The sequence below is a fragment of the Magnolia sinica genome, chromosome 19 (assembly GCF_029962835.1).
Source record: "Magnolia sinica isolate HGM2019 chromosome 19, MsV1, whole genome shotgun sequence".
NCBI classification, from domain to species: Eukaryota; Viridiplantae; Streptophyta; class Magnoliopsida; order Magnoliales; family Magnoliaceae; genus Magnolia; species Magnolia sinica.
Genome location: NC_080591.1, coordinates 24,389,810 through 24,413,290, shown reverse-complemented (window position 1 = coordinate 24,413,290; position 23,481 = coordinate 24,389,810). Strand labels below are relative to the sequence as shown.

Here is a 23,481-nt window from a genome sequence, read left to right as displayed (position 1 = left end):
CCACGTAAGTTTTGGATCTGCCTCATTTTTAGGCCCGTGCCATGAAATAAGGTTATAAAACAGATGAACGATTTGGATATAACACGTGTTATTCTTAATAGTTTCAAATAATGGTGAGTATATCTATTCCATGTACCACCATATTACAAACATATCATGAAATTAAGCTTATCCCATGGTAGCAGGGGATAATCCTTATGCATGTAATAATTACATATTTTTTAATCCCATCCCACCTAATCCTTCCAAATACCATGCGCCATGCACCCCCTTGGCTGTTTGGCCGGTGTACCACACACCAGCTATATAGCTGGTGTATTGACATTAGCAAGGTCCGTGGGTTCAATCATGAGGTATATGTTATATCCAAACCGTCCATCTATTTGGTGAGCTCAACATAAGGCTTGAGCTGAAAAATAAGACAGATCTAAAGATAAAGTAGACCACAATGAAAAAGACAGTGGGGGATTGAATGTCTACATTTGAAACCTTTCTAAGGTTATAGAAGTTTTGGATCAATATGAAATTTGTTTTTCATCTTCATTCAGGTATTTGTGACCTTATGAATAGATTGGATGGAAATAAATGTTATGGTTGGCCCTATGAATTTTTTAACTGTGAAAATCATTATCCCACAGCTATTTTTTAGTGTGGTCCAATCGAGCTTTGGATATGATTCACTTTTTGTCTCGTGCTCTAAAATGATCTCAAAAAATTGATGGATGGTGTGGACATAATAAATAAATCATTGTGCTCTAAAATGATCTTGAAAAATTGATAAACTGCATGGATATTTTTTATTCGAAAGATAAGGAAGATTGTATTAAATACGAAAAGGAAATACAGGAGAAGGAATAATAGAAAAAAGAGAAAGAGAGTTGGCCGAAGCAGACTCTACTGAAGTCGGATAGACACAAAGTAGCCCTTATTTGAACCGTTTGCATAACTCGGCATAACTCGGAGCTCAAGGAGCGTCGGCACTGGTCTTCTCACGACACGTATTTATACCAGCTATACAGCTGATGTGTGGTACCCCAGCCAATCTGCTTCCCTTTGTTGAACGGTCAAAAAAGGGAAAAAATCCAACGGTCCTGTTTACACAAACAAGTGTCTACGAATCAGAGGTCAGAATTGTTCAACTAATCTGAATTTGGGATTGTGACTTGATACAGTGGACTTTCATTCCAAGTCGGTTTTGATTGAGTTAATAGATGTTACGTATGCAATATTGGAGTGCCCGTGTATAAGTGTCATACGCAGCGGGAGTATAACACAACTCGTCTTTCCAATTTCATCTGATCTGTTTCATCGCATCTGCTTCCCGCGCCTCCACCAACTCATGCGAAAACCCTAATTTAGTAGTCTCCATTTGTGAATTTTCAAAGCCTGTCTTTCTTGAAATTCCAGTCATGCGGTCTCATTTCGCTAGGATTTGCAGAAAAGATGCTGCCTTTTCTTGTATTTTCAAATAGGAGCTTCTTGTCTACTACTACCAAGGTAAAGCTGGAACCCATTTCAGAACCCTAAGGACGCGTTTGGATGTACTATCGAATCGAACCGCAATTACAAGTTTTTGTGTTTAAGGTTTTCTCCAGATTGCAATTCTGTTGCTTTCAACTTTCACTTGAAAGGAATGCAACTGCATTTTGGGGGAAACGTCTTTCTTCCCCTTTTCAATGTTCACGATTTAGGTCGCTTGTGTGTCCAAACGCGGGCTAAGTCTGTACAAAAATCCGTTGGAAAATGATTCCAACTCATTTTTCGTCAGTAGAAATGATTATAAATCAATTTCGATGGTGTTTTGATTGACACCTTTTAACTTGAATTTTTTTCAGTCTTATTTACTAATTCCCAAATGATATTATTAAAAGATAGCCACTTTGCCATTTCTTTCACCCAAATAATCTCATTTTACTGCATTCCATATTCCCAATCTCTCTCAACTCCACCCAAAATTTCCTATCTCTTCCTTCTCAATCTCCTTTCGACGGTTGCTCTCTCTCTCTCTCTCTCTCTCTCTCTCTCTCTCTCTCTCTCTCTCTCTCTCTCTCTCTATATATATATATATATATATATAGACACACACACACGCATGCATGCATATTTGTGTGTGTATATTTGTCTCTATACTCTCTATTTGTCATTTTGGCTGCTGCTGCTGCAGTTGTTTGGCAGTAGATCAACAGCAGGTTTCTACAGAAAAGGTAGAGATTTAAGGGCATATATCTTCCCATCTAGTATATTTATGGGGTTTGGTTGCAAACCTACAGCCATGCTCCATCAAGGGGTTTGCACAATATGAGTGGGTTTTTCACTCTAACAAGAGGTGTCCATGCTTCGGTAATCTGGACCATCGTTCTGTTGTGACTCACCCGAATGGACCATGCCCCAAAAATATCTGAGATCGGAATGTCCTAGTCACCAATCTGCATCTCCAAAAACAAAAAGATTGAGCTCTGCTAAGTTTACATTCTACACTTAGCAGGAGGGCCCTGTCATGTAGATGTCCTGGACCCGAAATCAATCCAGTTGATTCATCAGGTTGGCCGCACAATTACAGAAGAAGTGGGCAGTTAAAATAAGTTGACTAATGATTCACTCTCAACTACATACATGCCCACCAAATGAGGAGGCCAGACTGATTTCTTTTGCTGGAGTTGATGACCGCATCATACTTCCACTGAATTTTCATAAAAAGGATTTTGCAAACCCTGAAATAACATTGTAAGAAAAAGAAATAGATGGTCATTATCCTAGTATCTTCTCCAGAGAAAATCATCTTTAGAAACTGATTTTCTAAGATTTCTTTTTTCACAGGTTTATCTTTCCAGAAAACTATTTCTGGACTGTCATCTAAAGAAGGCCTAAGCATTTCTCATTGCGAGATTTCTATGCTTTTCTCCACAAGATATTGTTCATTGACAATCTGCAGAAAGAAATGGTCTTTCCATTTGTTTCGGAGCTTTTCCTTCTCATGCACCGTCAAAACCATAGAGTTTCCTGAAGAGGACTTCTATGGCAATGGTAACGGTCTGAACCCATGTCAAAACACATGCCAAAATCCTAATTTGGATTGCACTGCACTGCAGCGTAAAATGCAAGAACATGCAAAATCCGGATTCTTTGAAGAAGCTTTGAATGTGTTGGATCTCATGAGAAATATTAATGGAAAACCAACTGTTTACGACTATAATGCACTTCTATATTACTATTTAAAATCAGAGCATGTTATTGTTGGTGCATTATTCAATGTCTATGTTGGAATGAAAAGACTTGGACCGTATCCAAATGCATCTACATTCAATACACTTTTTAATGGATTGCTAAGGTTAGGGAATCTGGGAGATGCTTTTCATATTGCAAAAGAGATGTATAGCAACGGGTTTATTCCCTCTTATAGCTCTTTGATGAGCTTGTTGAGGAAATCGTTGAATTTGGGCAATTTGGAAGATTCTTTCTATATATTGGAATTGATGTTGCGATTCGATTATTTCCCAAAAGAACATTCTTTGAGTTTGCTTGTCGGTGGGTTCTGTAGAGCTGGCCGGGTCCACGAGGCATATTTCGTGCTTTCAGTTCTTTTGGGTAAGGGATTTTCCCCTAGTGTGTATAGCTACAATCCCATTCTCCTTGGCTTATGCCGATCTTGTCGAAGCTCTATTTCTTTGGCAGTTTTTGGGTCTTTTTGGAAGAAGGGTTTATATATCAATGAGCACACATATGCGGCGTTGATTTATGGGTTTTGTAGGGAACGGCTGTATGAAGAAGCTTACCGGGTTTTAGACCAAATGCAGGTTGATGGGTTTAGGCCTAATGTTGTCTTGTACACTACAATTATTAAGTTTCTTTGTGAGGATGGAAAGATTGAAGAGTCTCTGGGTGTATTGAATGTTATGGCAGCAAAGGCCTGCGAGCCTGATCTGGTCACATATAATGTAATTCTCCGTGCTCTTTTCTGTTGTGATAGGATTTTGGAAGCTGGTGAGTTCATTCGGATTATGGATGAGAAAGGTTTTTCTCCGGATAAATTTACTTATAGTGCTTTGATTGGAGGCCTGTTAAAAGCGGGCCGGGTCGGGCACGCGAATGAGCTTCTGCTTGATATTCTCACTAGGGGATGTGACATGGATGTTGCCATTTGCAATATCTATTTTCATGGTTTGTGTCGAGAATACAGGTCGAGGGAAGCCTTCTCTTTGGTGAAGGATATGATGGAGAAGGGTTTTGCTCCAAGTAATGTGACATACAACACGATACTGAATGGATTTTGCAAGGAGCAGAATGTGGAGGAGGCATTGGAGCTCTTTGATTGCTTTGAATGGGTTGGTAGTGGGCCCGACTCGGTTTCCTTCAATACAATTATGTCTGCAGCGTGCAAGCAGGGAAACTCTTCGATAATCCGGAGGGTCTTGTATCGTATGGAATTTGAGGGCGTCAAGCTTAATGCAGTTGCTTGCACCAGTTTGGTTCAGCATTTCTGCCTGGTTGGGAGATTCTCGGAATGCTTTAAGCTCTTGGATTTGATGATCAGCGATGGGATCACTCCTACCACCATCACTTACAATGTGCTGCTGGATAGCCTTTGCAAGAAAGGGCTGCTCGGGACTGCTTACTGGATCTTCAGATATTTTGAAAACACACCGGCTTTCCCCGATACAATTTCGTATAATATTCTTATACATGCTTCCATAAGGGAAAGCAACTATTCAATGCTGAAGCAGTTGTTGATGTACATGCATAGCCATAATCTGGGACCTGATGCTGTCACCTATGGATCCTTCATCTATGGCCTCTGTAAGGAAGGCAACACATCCTCCGCTTTGCGTTTGCGAAACTGGATGTTGGAGAATGAAATTACACCAAGTATCAGTCTATACAATACCATATTGGATGCCATGCTTAGGAGAGGAAAGCTTTGGAATGTCTTCTTGTTATTGGTTGACATGGCAATAGAAGGGTGTGAGCCAAATGTGGTTTCTTTCAGCATTCTAAGCCGTGCTATGTCCAAAGGCGGGATGGAAAGATTTCCTGGGCCCATGAAGGCTCTCCAACTTCTGCTTAGCAATGGTTGCAGAAAGGGGATGCCACTTGGTTTGGAAATGGGCTAAAAGAGTAGTCTGGTAGCTTTCCATGCAATACATAAGCCAGTGCTGCTGCAATTTTTACAAGGACCGGGCCTGTCTGAAATAGCGTGTGGCGTTTTCTGCCCATCATGCCCGATCAGGATTACCTTGGTCTCGATGAGGTTAGTTGATGATACATCGTCCAGCGCACAAATTGGTATGCAGTATATATCCTTTCTTCCTTTTAATTTAGACCATTTGGCTACAATATTTAATTGAATTGTGATTTTATTTTTTTTGGTTGAATGCATGGTTTTTTTTTTTTTTTTTTTTTTTAAAAAAAAAATTTAATTGTGTTGTAATAATTAGTTCCATAGTGAAGAAACAACCAAATTCTTATATCCTTTGATAGTATGCATAATGAGGAAGCAGCCATCAAATTCCAGTTGCATTCTTTCCTTCATTAGTATCATAGTGAGGAAGAGCCATTAAATTGCAGTTGCATTCTTCTCATGTCCGACCTGAAATGCAGCATAATCTCTCAATGCATGCGTTCTTTCTCTCCTCCCCTCAGCCACACATCTCTTTCATTCACCCCTTTTTTCTTTTGATTTTTTGTGCCTGTTTTTATTAGGCATTGGATCCTACCTTAGGTGCTGAGTGGGGTCCTCCCCTCCCTAGTACCTAATTCATCAGTTCCGAGCTTATATATCATGATAAAAAAAATAAATAAATTTTAAGAGCCTGACATGTGTGATAGCGCTATCAGTGTGAAGATATCACTATTAGGATAGTTAATACAGTGTTTGGTGTGTTTGGCCATAGATGAAGGATCCATAGGTGACAGCCAGGGTCTGAGGAAAACTCAGAATTGGATTCTTTCAATAAGAGAAAAGAAGTCTGGTCCCTCTGTAATGTTTGTAAAATAAACTTCTTGTACAATGCAGTGTGCGAGGCCACATCCAATCTGTCCGTAAGGTGCACCCTTTCAACTTCCCACCATCCATATCCCAAAAATCAGCTCAATCCAAAATAGAGTTTGATCACACCACAAGGTGCATTTGAAGTGGATACATCCATCGTTAAAACCTTACAGATTCTGTGGGGCCCACCATGTGCTGTGTATACAAACTTGTTTATTCAGAATAATGGCACTACTAGGCGGTGTTTTACATAGTGAATAGCGTGTAGGATAGCGGTCACCCCTCTGAAGTGTGAGGCGTAAGTTACATAGCGTGTAGTGTTACTAGTGTAAGCTACAAATTACTCATAGATTTTTAATCAAGGTTGCGCTTGGTTGCACCAATTGGCTCAATTCCTGATATTCTGCATCTAATTAGATGACTAGTAATGAAATTGAACAAAATTTCATGATATTTGGTGCAACCAAACACAATCTAAATTAATAGGAAAGGGAAATGATTAAGTGCAAAGGTAAAGAAAGAGCAACGAAACTGATTTAATATTGTTACTTACATTATGTTACTAAAAGCATCGAAAAGATTAACTAATTTTTATTGAAAATATAAAAATGTAACAAATCATTGAAACCATTAATTGATTTTTAATGTTATAGTGAAAAATAACTTGTAATGTGAGCTATGTAGTGTGCAGTGTAGTCTATATAGCATGTAGCATAGGCAACACGCAACTTAAGCTATTTTCATGAGCCATGTAGCATTGAGCCTAAGCCACGCTATGAAGTGTAAGCTACATGCTACATAGCATAGATATTTAAAACACTGCTGGCAGGATAGATGGACACCCCAAAATTAGGCCATTCCAAAACTCAGGAGGGCCACGTCATGTAAAATCGTGCCCAAAACTCTAAAAAGACATGAATATGAGTCACCTGAATTTTGGATGGTCCTGAGTTTTGGGATCTGAGTAAATTTGGTGGCACACATGATGGATAGGTTGGATGTCAAGCACACATCACAGTAGGCTGCACAACCCACATTCTAAAATAAGTTTTTTTCTACAAACGCAACAGAGGAACTGTCCCAGAGGAAAAAAAAAAGAAGGTAAAGGAATCAACAAATGTGGTAGAGAAGGACCAGAATAGTATTCAACACCCGTTTAACGCAACAGTGTAATCTATCCAAAGTGTTGGGCCCACCATGTTTTATATGTAAATCCACTATGTTGAACATCATTTCAACCATACATACAAAAGATTTGCCCAATATAGTCTTTGTTGAGCCATACTAATGGAAACAATGAAAAATAGCTCCTAAACCTCTAAGTTCACATGGTGTGGCCCACTTGATATTTGGATCGGGCTGATTTTGTATTTTCACTTTATCCTGGTGAGTTAAATCTTATTAATGAGTTTAGGGCACGTTAGACCATATCTCCAGCGAAAAGGGTTTCCACAAATCCCTTGTGTCTTGCCCAATGTTCGTAGCACCGGTATCGTTACATGTATTGTTGGCTAGGATATGGAAACATGTATCGATATCGTTGATACTCAAAAATGTATCACTGACTGAGGAAAACATTGTGAAAATGGTTAACCTTCTCGATGAAACTTGAAGAAGCTAAAATTCATATATTTGCATTTTTAGTAATAAAATAATTGTAAAAAAGATGCATACATAATAAGGTTCTCTTTAATGGAGGCCTAAAAGCATGTAACGCTGACTCAGGGAAACATTGGGAAAATCATGGAAATTTTCAATTGATACTTCAGGAGATGCTAAAATACACACATTTGCATATTTAAGAATAAAATCATAGCAAAAAGGCGCATATTTGCATATGTAGGAATCAAATAATAATTTTCCCTTTAATAGGGGCCTAAAAGCATGTATCGATGACTAAGGGAAACATGGGGAAAATGGTGGATCCATCCATGTATGCATAATTGCACATACATACATACATACAAACACATACATGATCATCCATCCATGCACGTATACATATATACATATAATGACACAAACACATATACATATATTCATGCTCCATCCATGCTTGCATGCATGCATGCACACATATACATCCATCCATCCATCCAAACATCCTCACATACATCTATACAGCCATGCATACATATGCAGGCATACAAACATGATTTCATCATACAACCATGCACCTATAAAATTTTTTTTTTTTAAATGGATTTTTTTCCTAATAAATAGATTTTTGGTGATATTGATACATTGGTGGTACATCGGCAATATTATCAAAATATCACCGATACATTGGTGATACAAGCGACACCTAGAATTTACATGGTTGTAAACATTGGTGATGTCGATGCATTGGCGATACTTAGCAATATATCGCCGATACTTGGAATTTCTGATATCATCGGTGTTGTTGAGATCGCCGAGCTGGCGTATCGGCGATGTTATTGTTAATAGCACCGATACTTGGAACAATAGTCTTGGTCTACATTTTTGTCGATTGGTTTTTGGTGAGTGGACTTTTTAGAGCCCAATTTAACGAGTGGGGACTAGACAGCGGTTTGCAAAAGTACCTCCAAACGCGTGACTCAGTGACGTTCGAGTTATCAGTATCGCTACAAGTTTTGCTGGCCAGGAATACAAAAACAATATAGTTATCACCGATAACTGGAAATGTGGGGAAACATGGGGAAAACGGTGGGAGTTTTTAGTGAAACTTCAGGAGATGCTAAAATACACATATTTGCATATTTATGAATAAAAAAATTGCAAAAAAAATACATATATAATAACTTTCTATTTAATGGGGACTTAAAAGCATGTGTTGTTGTAAGAAATTAGTCCAATAGTAACCAAAATGAGTTTTTATAATACAAATGCAAGTGCCATACAATAACTAAGACATGTAAAAGTAAATGAACTCAAACATGGATTCGTCCATGATCTATCCATGATCCACATAACACAAATGCAGGTACCATCCATCCATCCATCCATGAATCCATGCATGCATATACACACATACAAATATGCATTTCATCATACAACTGTGCGCCTATAAAAAATTAGAAATGGATTTTTTTTTTTTAAATTTATTTATTTATAACAAAAACGTTTTTGGCGATATCGAAACATTGGATACTTGGAATTTATGTAGTCGAAAATATTGGTGATGCATTGGTGATACAAGTGACACCTGGAATTTACTTAGTTGAAAATATTGGCGATATATCATCAATACCTGGAATTTATGATACTCCAAGTGTTATCAGTATCGCCTAGCTGGAGATACGGATAATATCGGGTATACTCCGGATAACTTGTCTGAGGTAGAATGCAGTATGGTTCAAAACAGTGTTTAGCCGCCAAAACGCCCTTTTGAGGGTGCATCCATATAGGCCCTTGATGAAAGCTACACACCGTGGTGGCCCCATTGACAAACCAATGGTTGGTATCCCATCCCATTGGTCCCTATGGTTTGTCCAATGTTGTCAGATGGCATAAGTAATCACCTGCAATCCAAGGGAAACTTCTTCTTCTTCTTCTTCTTCTTCCTTTTTTGAAAAAATAAAAAATAGGAAAAATGGGAAGAAGTTACAAAAAATTATGAAAAGTTATTTAAAAATGCCACAAGAATTTTATTAGCAATTTCATTAAAATTTTGTTATATTTATTATATCTATTAGACTATTAGACTATAGCAAGTCAACTAACAAGCACTCAAATGAATGCATATGCTAAAAAATGTGAGAAAACAACATAGAAATTTTATTTATGTGATTCTGAAGGAATAGAGTAAGGAAAACGAGGGTGTGGAAGTACCTATTTATAGGCAAAAAGGGAAAGAAAAGGAAGGAAAAAAAGTCCCAATGTTAAAAAATATGACTGTTGGGACATTATGCTCGTATGTGATGTCATAATCGCATAATTGTGGCTTATGCGTTTGCATACTTTTTATGCGACCGCATAATGCCCACCGGTACATAAACTGCACATGCTACTTCGGCATATGCAGTCCATGATCTCAAAATGGCATATTTGATTGCATATGATAACCCTGGGTTACGTATAGCTACAAAGTTGTAAATTTCAAAATTTTGATTGATAAATCTCTTCTTGAGCTTGCAAGAAGTATGTTCTTGCTCCGTAATGAGTTACTTTTCATTTAGAATGAAGATTTATTAGTTATTTTGGGATTTTTTTTTTCATTTTTCTTTTCAAAATGCCGATTACATCAATATTTGTAGGATAGAGTTGGTCGCATTTTATTATTATTTTTATTTTTTTAGGTGGTGTTTGTATGGGTGGTATGCATTGCTTTCTATGGTGTGGCTCACATGGGGCCCTACTGTGGGTTGTGTATGGGTGTGGATATGCATTATTTTTTATTGTGTGGCACACGTAGGCCATTGAGGTGTGGGTATAGGTGGATGTGCATTATTTTGAACATGCTTATACTTGAATTTTTTTTTTTTAAGGCATTTTTATATTTTGTTCATTACTATTGATCATATTTTTCTTATATTAAGTTAAAAAATAGAAGTATCATGTAGCTTACACTATATGCTACGCTATTTACGCTACACGCTATAGAGGGTTGAGCGCCATGCAACATGCTACTGCTATTTAAAACACTGCCTAGAATCTAGATTCCTAAAACCCTAATTTCTAAAAACAAAAAAACCTTATTCCCAAATCCTAGCTTCCCTAATCATAAAACCCTAACTCAAAATCCCCCCAAATCCTAGATTCCCTAATCCAATTCCCCAATTTCCTAGATCCTAAAATTAATCCTAAACTACCAAAACCCTAACAAAGTCAATTGATTCCCCTAAGTTGAGATTAATCCTTATGCTAGATGGAAGCTCTACCTTCCATTGGTCCTAATTGATTAATATCTTCTAAGATCTAATTGTGGGATTATTGTTTTGTTCGAACTCGAGCATATTGAATACTAGAATTTTTTTAAATTTGTGATAGGTTAGTTTAATTTCATGTTTTGATTTCTCTAGTTGATAGAGGAAACTATTTCCTTTTGCCATTGCCCACCAAAGTTTTGGATCAGCGTAAAAGTTGGGCCTTAAGGGTTCCACAGGGTGCTGCATTACGTGGACCATTCAAATTTTGGGCTCATATCACGGGAGATGAGTTTTCAAAAAGTTCTCGTGAGAACTCGTGCGAACAGGTGCGCAGGTGAGCATTCCTCATATATATATTATTTTAAAATTTTTTACGATTAAAAAATAAAATTTCCAAAAAAGTAAAGAGTTCGTGTTGACGTTTTTTGTTTATAAAAATTTTCCATACTTAGATGATGATTTTAAAGGGTAAAAATAGAAGGAACTTGGATTTACTTCTTGCATTATTCACCCATGGTTAAAAGACTTGGCGACTCTAACCAACTCGTTTGGTCCTAAGTCGACTTGGATGATTCGGGTCCAACCTCGTTGAGTTTGGCCAAGTTGCTCCTTTTACCTTAATGCAATAGGAAAACAATTAAAAAAGATATAGAAAAATTTTTTAAATGGAAAATGGGGTTTAACCGATGTTAAAGTATGATCCAAAGAGGATTCGATCATCTCCTCTAGTCATTGATTTTGTTGAAGCAACAAATTGGGGTTTGAAGAAAAAATGGAAAAGTTCGCAGTCAAATAATGATGAAGGGGGAAAAAAGGACTCGAAGGGAAAGAAGTGTGTGTGTGGAATCGGCATTTGTAGTCAAATAATGATGAAGAAAAGGGGGAAAAAGGGTCTCGAAGGGAAAGACGTGTGCGTGTGGAATTGGCATCTTTGTTTTTGTTTTTTTGGCATTCTAAAGATCAAAGGGTATAATCCCCTAGCTATTTGGAGTGGATTTTTCCTTGGTTTTGTGCAATTGATGGTTGTTTTCTAAAAACAAAGATGTTGGAAAATTGTATGGATTTGAAGGGGTTTTTGGGAGAGTTCAGGTAAGTATTTAGGATTTAAGGGTAGGGTTTTGGGGGGAGGGAGGCTTGTTGTCTTAAACTGGATTGGGTGCACTATTTAAGTCACAAGGAACCATCGTGGTTTTTTAATGTGCAACACAGTGCAAGAAACCATAAAATAATGGTAATGGCACAATAAGGTATGTGTGAACAAAATTGCACGTGGAAATGCAGACAACCAAAAAATGGTTAAAAAAGTGGCTGGTTGATGCAATCAGTCCATCTTCCTATACGAATCACATAACTACACACTTTGAATGCAGATATTGTTAGAGGTTTTGAAACACAATGGGAATTAAAAATTTCGAAAAGTCCAAAATTTGATGTTAACCTAGTTCTATGGATCCCCATTGAGATATCATAAAGTTTCTTTGAATATCAACAAATCTACTCGCAGAATTACCTATATATCGCCATCGTTCAAGATCACATGCTGATGCGCAAGGTATTAAAAAATGGTTATTTACGGTAACAACCATAACCGTTACGCGTTACGGGGTGGAAATGGCCATAACAGCCGTTACAGGAAAAACTGGCCATAATGGCCCCATAACAGTCCCGTAACGACCCCTTAACAGTGTCGAAGTAGGTTTTTTCAAAATTATAAAAAAGATCATAATGGCTGTAATGGCCCGTATCATAACGGCTCGTGAGAACTGGTGCGCGGGTGAGCATTCCTCATATATAATTTTTTATGATTAAAAAATAATTTTTCCAAAAAAGTAAAGAGTGACAAATCTGTAAATCAGCCTGTACGTGTCGACCTATTATGATTTTTAAAGGGTAAAAATAGAAGGAACTTGGATTTACTTCTTACATTATTCACCCATGGTTAAAAGACTTGGCGAGTCTAACCAACTCATTTGGTCCTAAGTCGACTTGGATGATTCGGGTCCAACCTGGATGAATTTGGTCGAGTTGCTCCTTTTACCTTAATGCAATAGGGAAAAAAAAAAAAGATATAGAAAAATTTTAGAAATGGAAAATGGGGTTTCACCGATGTTAAAGTATGATCCAAAGAGGATTCGATCATCTCCTCTAGTCATTGATTCAGTCAAAGCAACAAATTGGGGTTTGATGAAAAAATGGGAAAGTTTGCAGTCAAATAATGATGAAGGAAAGAGGGAAAAAGGGACTCGAAGGGAAACAAGGGTGTGTGTGGAATCGGCATTCATGGTCAAATAATGATGAAGAAAATGGGGAAAGGGAAAGAAGTGTGCGTGTGGAATCGGCATTTATGTATTGTACTTTTCTTGGCTTTGTAAATATCATAGGGGATAATCCCCTAGCCGTTTGGAGTGGATTTTTCCTCGGTTTTGTGCAATTGATGGTTGTTTTTTAAAGACGAAGATGTTGCAAAATTATATGGATTTGAAGGGGTTTTTGGGAGAGTTCAAGTAAGTATTTAGGATTTAAGGGTAGGGTTTTGTTGGGGGGAGTGTGGAGGGAGGCTAGTGGTCTTAAACCGGATTGTGTGTACTATTTATGTCACAAGGAACCATCATGGTTTTTTAATGTGCAACAAAGTGCAAGAAACCATAAAATAATGGTAATGGCACAATAAGGTATGTGTGAACAAAATTGCACATGGAAATGCAGAGAGCCAAAAAAATAGTTAAAAAAGTGGCCGGTTGATGCAATCAGGCCATCTTCCTATACGAATCACATAACTTCACACTTTGAATGCAGATATTGTTAGAGGAGTGCCACCATGCAAACCCCAGAGCAAGACTATCGCAGTTGAATGACAGCCGTCCGTGGAGGACCCCACGCGTGTGGACATATGCATGCAGGGGAGGAGCAGAGAGTTCTTCTCTCCCTTTCCTTTCCCTTTATCACTTTTCTTTCTCTCTTTATTGGTGATCCCAAGGGGATGGAATGTCCACTGTTCTCTCTATCTATCCCTTTGTTATAGGATCTATTCGTAATGATGAGTTAGGGTTTTAAGGAGAAACACCAATATGGTGCTCCACTAAACTACAAATTTAACATACTGTACTATGTCTAAAGTCTGTAATCCTGCCTATCCATGTACTCGAATTGACCCAATCCCTTCACTAACCATGGCCATCCACCCTTGATCCACTACCAATGCAAATCAAGTAGATTGTAAGATCTCAACTGTCAAAATTACCATCAAGTGCAATAAAACCTTTTAATGGGTAAAACAAAAGATCAACGGTTTATTCATTTATCAAACCATTTAAAACTTTTTGAGTGCCAGGCCTAGTGAAAACCCACTTGATGAATAGTTCAATCTACTGGATCTAAGCCATAAGAATGTTCCTAGACAACTAGTGAATCCCTTGTTAGATCATATGGACCTCAACCGTATCCTAATGCATGAACCAACGACATCCATATATGAGCCATTGCGATTCTCTGTGAAGCATGCCAAAGGACATTACTCCAGGAACTTGAACTCTCCATTTGTCCTTATGTCTAATGATTTTCCAAAGCTAGTACGTACATGAGTTGATCTGGAACGAGCATGATGGGTATCTCAGTCCAAAGACTTGAATTAGTTCTCCAACGCAAGCATCCAACGAGTTTAATAACAGGATCCCATATTCATAATCTATTAGCTTGTGCAAGAGGTCTGGGCACTGCCATGCCAAAGATCCCACCTCCGCGCCAGCCAGATGTGACGAGGTAACTGAGTTGTACGATGTGGCCCCAACATCTAAAGGAGATCCCAACTCAGACCTCTTTATTTGATCTGCTCTAGTGGTGATGAGTGGAGTAGGTAGCGAGTGGAGTTCATAGGCCCAACAGCTACAGGGTGGAGCCAGCAAGCAGAAAGAACGTTGTTGTTCGAGAACCATCTATCCATATATGTTTTGATCGCCAACTCATGATAGATCCAGTTGTGTTCGATTGGAATTGAGAGAATGACCTTACTCTTTTGACTCCTAAAGTCACTCTCATCAACTAGGAGTTGAACTACTACAATCGTTGCCTAAAGACCACTAACTCGTGCGAGGGACACTGAAACTCCCATGTGGGGTAGGGCAAAGGCTTAGACTCGCCATCACGCCTGATGGTGGAGACTTTCCATCATGTCTTGTCATCGATTTCCTCATACAGGGTCACCACATGTAAATAAGTACATGTTCATCCTAAAACGTACTGAGTGGTCATGGACTAATAGAGTACTGAGATCCATGGAACATAACTTTCTGTTGGTTAGTGGTCGTTGTGCCTAGACTCAAGTTCCCAAGGACAAACACCCTTCTCCTTTAACCCATGTTTATATACATTTACAATATACCTTCATATTAATTATGGCATTATAATAACATGTCCACAAAGGATCCATGGTCATCATGATCTACAAGCAAGATCACCAAATCAATGGTTAAGATCATTATGTTGGCTTTTCAAGGCATAAAACACTAATAGATGCATGCCAGGAAATGGCTAAATAAGCGGCTGCTGACGCAATCATGCCCTCTTCTTTACAAATCATAAGAGATCAAGGGTGGGCCCCACCCAATCACGTGTCATACTTGTGCCCCCAACTTGGCCACACGTGTGGACCTTTGTGACTGTCGAGCTGGTAGGAATGGTCTCTCTTTTTTTTGCTTTATTTTTGTGTTGTTTTAAGTCGTTTTAAGTGTCCAAAATACCACACTTGCATCCTATTATGGACTAACCAGAAGGTAGGGCAATTTTGTTATTTCACTAGTCTAGTGTTTGAGTTTCCTTTTTGTTTGATAGCCTAAATTAGGCCCCTACTTGGACGTGTAAAGCATATTTGTGTCTGGAGAGGAAAAAAGAAGAAGTTCAGCCTCGGTGTTTCCATTGTTATTGGAAGAAGAGAGGAGAGGGTTTTAGGAGATCACTATCACTTACCTAGTGGATTGTTGGGGTTTCCAACGATCTTTATTTCTTCAATCTTTGATCTACTTTGCATCTTTGGCTGCGTCACATGCAGTCCCATGAAATGCCTTTAGTGGCAGTGATAATAGCACTAATTATTGTCATGGAGGTATCATCAGCGTGTAATAGGCCCCCAAGTTAGGTGATGCCATACAACTCATCCATGCTCACGATGGCATATATGCACACCAAACTTTGACCATCCACACTGAGGGCCCATTTTGAGCCTGAAAGGCATTTATTGGACGATCTTAACCATTTGATTTCTTCCCTTTAAATTTGGACTTTTGAGATTTTCTTTTAGACATCCATTTGAAGATCATCTATTGAACTGTTAAATCATCCAATCAATGTGATATTCGTGCTACCATCCGTCCTTGCCCCTTCCCAATTCTTTTGTTTCATTTCCTTTTATGATGTTTCTTTTTATTTTTCACATATTATACATTATCAGTGTTCATAATATCGGTATCGTTGCATGTGTCGCTGATTAGAGATATGGAAACATGCATTGTTATCGCCGATACCAGGAAATGTATCACTGACTGAGGGAATCATTGGGAAACATGGGGGAAAAGGTGAATTTGTTTGTGAAGCTTCAGGAGATGATAAAATACACATAATTACATATTTAGGAATCAAAAATTGCAAAAAAGAACCATACATAATAAATTTCCATTTAACTGAGGCCTCAAGCATGTGCTGTCGTAAAAAAATCAATGCAATTGGAATGAAAGAAAATTGCAAAAAAGAACCATACATCCATATGTCTATCCATCCATCAATCCATACATGCGTGGATACATAGATAAACTAATTTATTCATCCCACTTTTGGAAAAGAAAAGAAAAGAACTGATACATGCGTACATACATACATTAATACATCCATCCATTATGCATACAAACATCCATCCATCCATGCATACATACAGACATACACACATTCATGATACGTGATCCATTCATCCATCAATCATCCATCCAGGCATGCATATATTCATACATATAGACATGATCCATCCATACATCCATGTATACTTACATGCATGCACACATACATGATCCATCCATCCATGCATACACTTACACATAGACATGATCCATCCATCCATCTATGCACCCATACATGCATATGCATAAATGATACATTAGATACATACATGGATGGATCCATCCCCAAAAAAATGCACCCATGCACATATACATAACATACAACCATAAATAAGAAAAAAATAAAACAAAGATATCTCCAAATTAAACATAGTTTTATTTATTTATTTTTAAAATAAATAATTAAAAAATATGAAAAATCTACATGAATTGATAGATCATCCAACTCTCATCATCATGTTAAAAATTGGACCCTCAATTAGTTAATTTAGGTGAGAAAATGGGTGAAAATCCCTTGCCTGGGGTTTGGGCGAATGGCTAGTGTCGTGGGTTTGCTCCCTACAAACGCGAGTTCAATTCCCCTCCTCGTGCTTTACCCGATGCATGTTCTAGCTCACGAAACTTTCGAGCATTGATTTCTCCCTCAGATTCAAATCACAATGCTTGAAGAGGAGTGGTTGAAATCCACCCCCACAAGATCCCTCAAATTTTTTAATTAAAAAAAAAAAAAAAACAGATTTTCTATTTGTTCCTATTTTCTGGCTATTTACGGACTTAGCATCTCCCCTTCACTGTATCGAGTTGTATCACTGTGATATCATCGATACAACTTGATACAAGGGAGGGCTTAAATACAAACTCGAGTGACACTAGTGGTACAAACGTGCATCGATATATCACCTATATATATCAGTGATACCTGGAAAAAAAATGCCTTTTACAGGAGTTTCAGTATCGCTTGGCTGGCGATATCGATAATATCAATATCATCGCCCATGTCTGGAACTCTGGACATTATCATGGTCCTAGATATTATCTTTTACTATATTTCGTTAGACTTTGTAGCTCTTATACCTTGTTTCCATTTTTTTGACTTCTTATGATAATTATTTTTTCATATTTTAAGGAGAATGTTTGTTGTCAGGTGGGTGGTCGGTTGTAAATCTTTTGCCAAGCAATCATGAGAATTCCTGCTTCAAAGATGATTGGTGAGACAAGTTCTGAAACCGCCCCAAGTAGCTCTGACGAGGTTGATGATGATGGTTGGCATTTTCTTTACTGTCTTTGGCTGTTGAATTTGATGTAAGTCTCACATTATTTTAAAATAAATATCTCAATATGAATAATGTTAAGAATCTTGTCCCCCCCCCCCCCCCCGCGGGTAATTTTAGCTTGTAATTCAGTTGATTTTGATGTAATTTTGGTTATTTTCAGTCATGTTGAAATCTTTTTTACTTTTACTTGAAGTTCAGGTAGTTTCCTCTTGCTCTTTCTTCTTCTGACCTTTACTTCCATGTGTTTCCTTTTATGGTAGTTGTTATCTACATATTATTTCTCATTGCAGTCTAAGGTCCATCAGATTGCTGGTTTAAATGATTTGAACTCATTTCTGCAAGGGAATTGTCAGGTTTACAACGCTGACTTCCATAGTTCCATTAAGGTCTACATTTACCAAATATATGTGGCCGAACTCATAGTGAAGTGGCATGATTTTCAGATGAAGGATGACTTGTGGCATGTGTGACCTGCTTGACGAATGACTTGGATTGCTCCCATGTGTGTTGTGTTGTGCTGGCACATATAAAAGGAAGTAGAAGATATCTGTTCCCAGAAAAATGGCCTGAGCAATGGGAGAAATCGGTTCTTCTCAGGCCCTTTTTCCCTGTGCAAAAGCTTCAGTTGTATACTTGGTGCTAGAGCTGTCAACGGGCTGGGCCTGGGGTTGTGTACGGCCTGGATTTTGAACTCTTCTGGCTGGGCCCATGGGCCAGACCTATTCAAAATTTGCCCATTGACAGCACTATTTGGCACAGCCAATTTACTTTATGCTTGGAAATGTGTGCACATCCTTTATTCCCAGTACCCAAATGGTGCCCTAAGATTGGGGTTGTGTACGGCCTGGATTTTGAACTGTTCTGGCTGGGCCCATGGGCCAGACCTATTCAAAATTTGCCCATTGACAGCACTATTTGGCACAGCCAATTTACTTTATGCTTGGAAATGTGTGCACATCCTTTATTCCCAGTACCCAAATGGTGCCCTAAGATTGCATTTTTATACTATTGTGCTCAGAACTTATAATCTCTTGCATCCCCTTTTCTTGCAATTTAGCTCTAATTTCTCGCATCCCCTTTCCTGTAGTTTCTTTTTACCCTTTGTAGAGATTGCTTTGCTGTGGAGACATATTGATCAGATGTAGTAGTTTAAGCGATAATTCTCTTTTGATTTGTTTCATAGATATTTTCTACAATGATGGGGAAAGGATTGATTTTCTACCTTTAGTTTCGGGTTCCCAATCTTCTTCTTCTTCTTTTCCCTGCATTTATAGAGATGCGATTTTGTTTTACGTTTTACCATGTTAGTAAAGGAATAGCATTGGTGCAAACTTCATAACTTAGTCTAATTAAGCCCTGATTTCATGTTTCTTATCTTAACAACACAAACTTCTGAAAGTTTCAGTCACACAAGACTGCCCTTCATATGTTGGACCCTGCTGTGGAAGGGTGATTCTCCAAAAATCTCCCCTGTTGAACAATCTCTAGCCTTTAGTTGGCCTGCAAATGGGTGCTTGGAAAGCAAGGTACAGCCCATGTTCCATATGTGACGGAAAGTTCCATGGATGGTATGTCTCACATTGTTTGATCAGGAGATTTTTGATCCATCCCCCATCCATAGTCTGGCCTACCAGGTGAACAGTCTGCATTACTTTGTTGAGAACTTCAGAAACTATCTTACATGTATGCTTACTTTCATGTTTCCATGCTGCTTTTCTCCATTTGGAGGTGACTTTGATATAAGGTTAATATTTCAGGGCTGCTTAAATTTTGGCGGTTTTGTTTTTGGGCTTGATAGCATGGGAGTATCAGGCTTTCAACCTCCACATCCTAAGATATGTGGATCTCTGAATGGCCCATCTGTTATGATACTTGGGATTAAGCTTTAGAGATGGGAGGAAATAACTGCATGAAGCGTGTAGTGGCAGCAGATTCGGTTGTGGGCGTGGGGAAGCATCTATTTCAAAGTGTTAGCAAGTATAACCACTGTGAAGTCTGGAGCATGATTCGAAGTAGGATTGGCATGTGGTTGAAAGGATCTTGGAACAAAAGGAATACATTTGGCATGCAAAGAACATAGTCCCATAAAAGGATAAAGCGAACTGTAAGATTGTTTTGGTTCATGGCTCCTCCCTCTTATAGCATGTTCTGGTATTACTGTTTCAAACCCTTTATCTCATAGCCCAAGCCCCACATCTCATGGGTCAGGACCTCGGCCGAACTCCCCTCGTGGGCCCCAAATCACATGGGTATCGCCTCACATGGGCCACCCGCACCGAGTATGTCCCCGCATCGCATAGGCTACCCCACTCGAGCTTGGTGTGAAAATGCTCCTGTATTCACCCTCGGTGAGGAGTCTCGAACACGAGACCTCCCACTCTGATACCAATTTGATGCAGGACAATTAACCACTTGCTCTAAAAGCTCGAACTGTTGGAGCATGGCGAATTAATCCCTTTATCTCATAGCCCAAGCTTCACATCTCATGGGTTAGGACCTCGGCCGAACTCCCCTCATGGTCGTGGGCCCCAAATCACACGGGTACTGCCTCACACGAGCCACCCGCCTCACATGGGTCACCCACCTCGAGTGTGTCCCCGCATCTCACATGCTACCCCACTCCAGCCCAGTGTGAAAATGCCCCTGCAATACCTACCCAACCTGGTTCAATTGGACCCAAATACATGTTGATATTCCTTACCCAACTAGAATCTGCTCAAACTGAACCCAACTGGAATCTGCTCAACCTGAACCCAAGCCCAAATTCAAATTGGGTTGACATTTTTCAACCCAAACCCAACCCAAGGACCTTGACAAGTGACCCAACCTGTCCCAAACTCGGGTTGATCTGAACCCAAGTTGCAGTCCTCCTTAAGCAAAAGGATTTGATGCTGCCCCTTATAAGTTGTCCAGTACTGGAATTTTGTATATGTAACCCCAAATGTCAGAGATCCTGACTGTTTATTAGATTAGCCCTGCTGTGTGGGTGCTTGTATTCCAAAGCGGTTGGTCAATCTTGGCCATTTGATTAGAAGATTTCCAGTAATTGCAGAAGCCTCCAATCAGTGGCTAGGATCACCTGACAAGTGATGAGTATAGTTCAACCATCACAGTGTCCAATAGATGAAATGGTCCAGGGCTCATACATTTGTCTCAGGTGTTTGGAGATAAAGAGTGCTTGATATCTTTAAGCATTTAGCACTGGATCCTTTCCATCTATTTGATTCATTTCTGGATCTTCTTATTTCTTTCCCAAGTTTTTGAGTTGGCTGATTTTGTGTTGGATTTTCAGGAAGTGGCGGAAGAGTTAGGAGAGCAATCTTTTTTTATTAATTTCAGATGGACCTGGATATGGAGAGGGTGGTCCATATCCCGAAAGGACAGTGAAATGCGCACAGGCTTGGATATTGAAGGACTTGCTGTACAGTTGGTGCTTGGATCAAAATTCTATGTAAGAGGAATTATATGATATTTTGCCTACTTCTTTTGTACTATGCACAGGTTCTCAATTTTTAGAAGTGGGTCTTATGGTTGGTAATCCAGACCATCGGTGTCCCGTGTCTCATGGTCATGAAGAAAAATACAACAGTGGTCCACATTCAACTGAAAAAGTTCCGAATATTTGTCATTGGGATCTTCCAATTGAGAGATTTTGGAGCATCCTCCATCCACTTTGACCTCAACAGAACAATGGTTTGGATTATGGAACCATGGGCCCACTTGTAAGAATGTAAGTATGCAGGCAACATGTCATATAAATCCTCTCCATGTAATCAGGTTTTCCATGGGGAGATGGTTACTTTAACATGTCTCAATGCATTTGATTCTCTACACTGTTGTTGATTCCCCTTTCTTGATAGTTCTAATCTTACATTTGCATCTGTTCTTCATGCCTCATCCTTTCCAACTAATTGACTTTACATTAATACTTTAACCAGACAACTAAACTATTTTGTCACAATATTTTTCCTACCATGTTGTACAGGATCTGCAGACCAAGCGGAGTAGTGGACATGAGGCTAGAGGATTATACCTACTTGATATGGACCAGTCATGGTTTGATCATGTGGCTGGGTCAAGATTGAATAATCGGGATCATGTCCGTCTTTAGCATTCCTGCATTGGGCACCTTTCTCTTCGTTCTCTTCGTACTTTGTTTCCTAATAAATTCAATTCCAATGTCTCTTTTCATGTTGCCTCTCAACAAAAGCTTATTGATATCTTCACTTAGGGCCTGTTTGATTTTCTAATTACATAGGTCATTCAAGGTAAATGGGTAATAATTATTTACCTTTGTATTTCCGATTAGATTTCCAAGGTGATGTTGACCGCACCCGAGGAGAAAATTGTTAAGTCGTGGGGCCCACCATGATGTGTGTGTCTTATCCACACCGTCCATCCCTTTAGCCAACTCATTTTAGTGCATGAGCAAAAAAATGAGGCAGATCCAAAGATCAAGTGGACCACAACACAGGAAAAAATGGAAATTGAACTCCTACCATTGAAAGCTTCTTGAGGACCCCAAAAGTTTTGGATCAAACTGATATTTTTGCTTCCCCTTATCTATGACTGTGTGACCTTATAAACAGGTTGGATGACAAATAAACATCAATGTGGGCCCTAGGGAGAAAACAGTTTTCAACCGTTGACGTCTTAATGATCATTGTTCCCTAAGGTGTGGTCCATTGAGCTTTTGATTTTCCTCATTTTTGGTTTCATGCCTTAAAATGTATTTTTTAAAAGGATGGATGGTGTGGATAACTCACATATATCATGGTGGGGCTTACATATTTAAATCAATAATAACAGTTATTGTATGGACCTCTTTTCGAAATGTAATTTCGGAAGAATTTCAAACGGGTGACATGGGTAATAATTACTTATTTCCCTGTATTTACCCAGGAAATGAAAAATCAAACAGCCCCTTAGTCAATGTTGCAGTTTCTTCATGATTATCCAATTGGCAAATTAATTATTTTTACCCAAACACTATTTGAAGAGGGGAGTGTAGAGACAGAGTGGGCCTTACCATAATCACTGTTGGGTTATTTTAGTTGTATATACATATCCTCTTAGGTGTAGAATATTCTAAATATAGCATATACGTCTTGGAGATCTTCTACTCCAAGTGTATAATCCTATGTTCGGCTCGTTAGTGACCTAAACAACTAAGCAACTTTCCTCCTGGTGTCTATTTTTCACCTTGACACGTGCAACGTATTAGAGAAGATAAATGACTATGCTTAATGGGTTTGCTCGCTAAAGTTGTGGACCTTTAACCTACTAATTTCACTACTAGCTTTGCATACAATTTACAAGGTCCTTTTTGTACTTAGAATTTTTTATTTTTTATTTTTAAAACAATCCATCCTTGTGTAACTTTGGGTCTCTACAACAGAGGTAAGCTTTCTATTGAGTTCCCTGTCTTTCTGTCTTGTACATTTTTGGCAGGTATTGGTCATTTTTCACCCTTGCAATTGCTTTTTCTG

The 23,481-nt window shown here is 38.7% G+C and overlaps 1 protein-coding gene across 10 annotated transcripts; it reads left to right on the top strand.

Moving 5' to 3' along the window:
* Positions 1-1,256: 1,256 nt before the first annotated feature.
* Positions 1,257-22,183, top strand: LOC131235662 (pentatricopeptide repeat-containing protein At1g09900-like). 10 transcript variants are annotated; one of them, XM_058232939.1, is made up of 8 exons: positions 1,257-1,497; positions 2,818-5,280; positions 17,863-18,020; positions 19,176-19,226; positions 19,398-19,626; positions 19,750-20,096; positions 21,285-21,443; positions 21,978-22,183. In XM_058232939.1, exon 2 carries the CDS (start codon positions 2,892-2,894, stop codon positions 5,106-5,108), a length of 2,217 nt encoding a protein of 738 aa, XP_058088922.1. In that variant the 5' UTR covers positions 1,257-1,497; positions 2,818-2,891; the 3' UTR covers positions 5,109-5,280; positions 17,863-18,020; positions 19,176-19,226; positions 19,398-19,626; positions 19,750-20,096; positions 21,285-21,443; positions 21,978-22,183. The 10 variants fall into 10 exon arrangements, with proteins under 10 accessions (XP_058088922.1, XP_058088923.1, XP_058088926.1 ...); XM_058232940.1 differs by having other exon boundaries at positions 19,398-19,675; XM_058232943.1 differs by lacking the exon at positions 19,398-19,626 and having other exon boundaries at positions 17,863-17,967.
* The last annotated feature ends 1,298 nt before the right edge of the window (positions 22,184-23,481 follow it).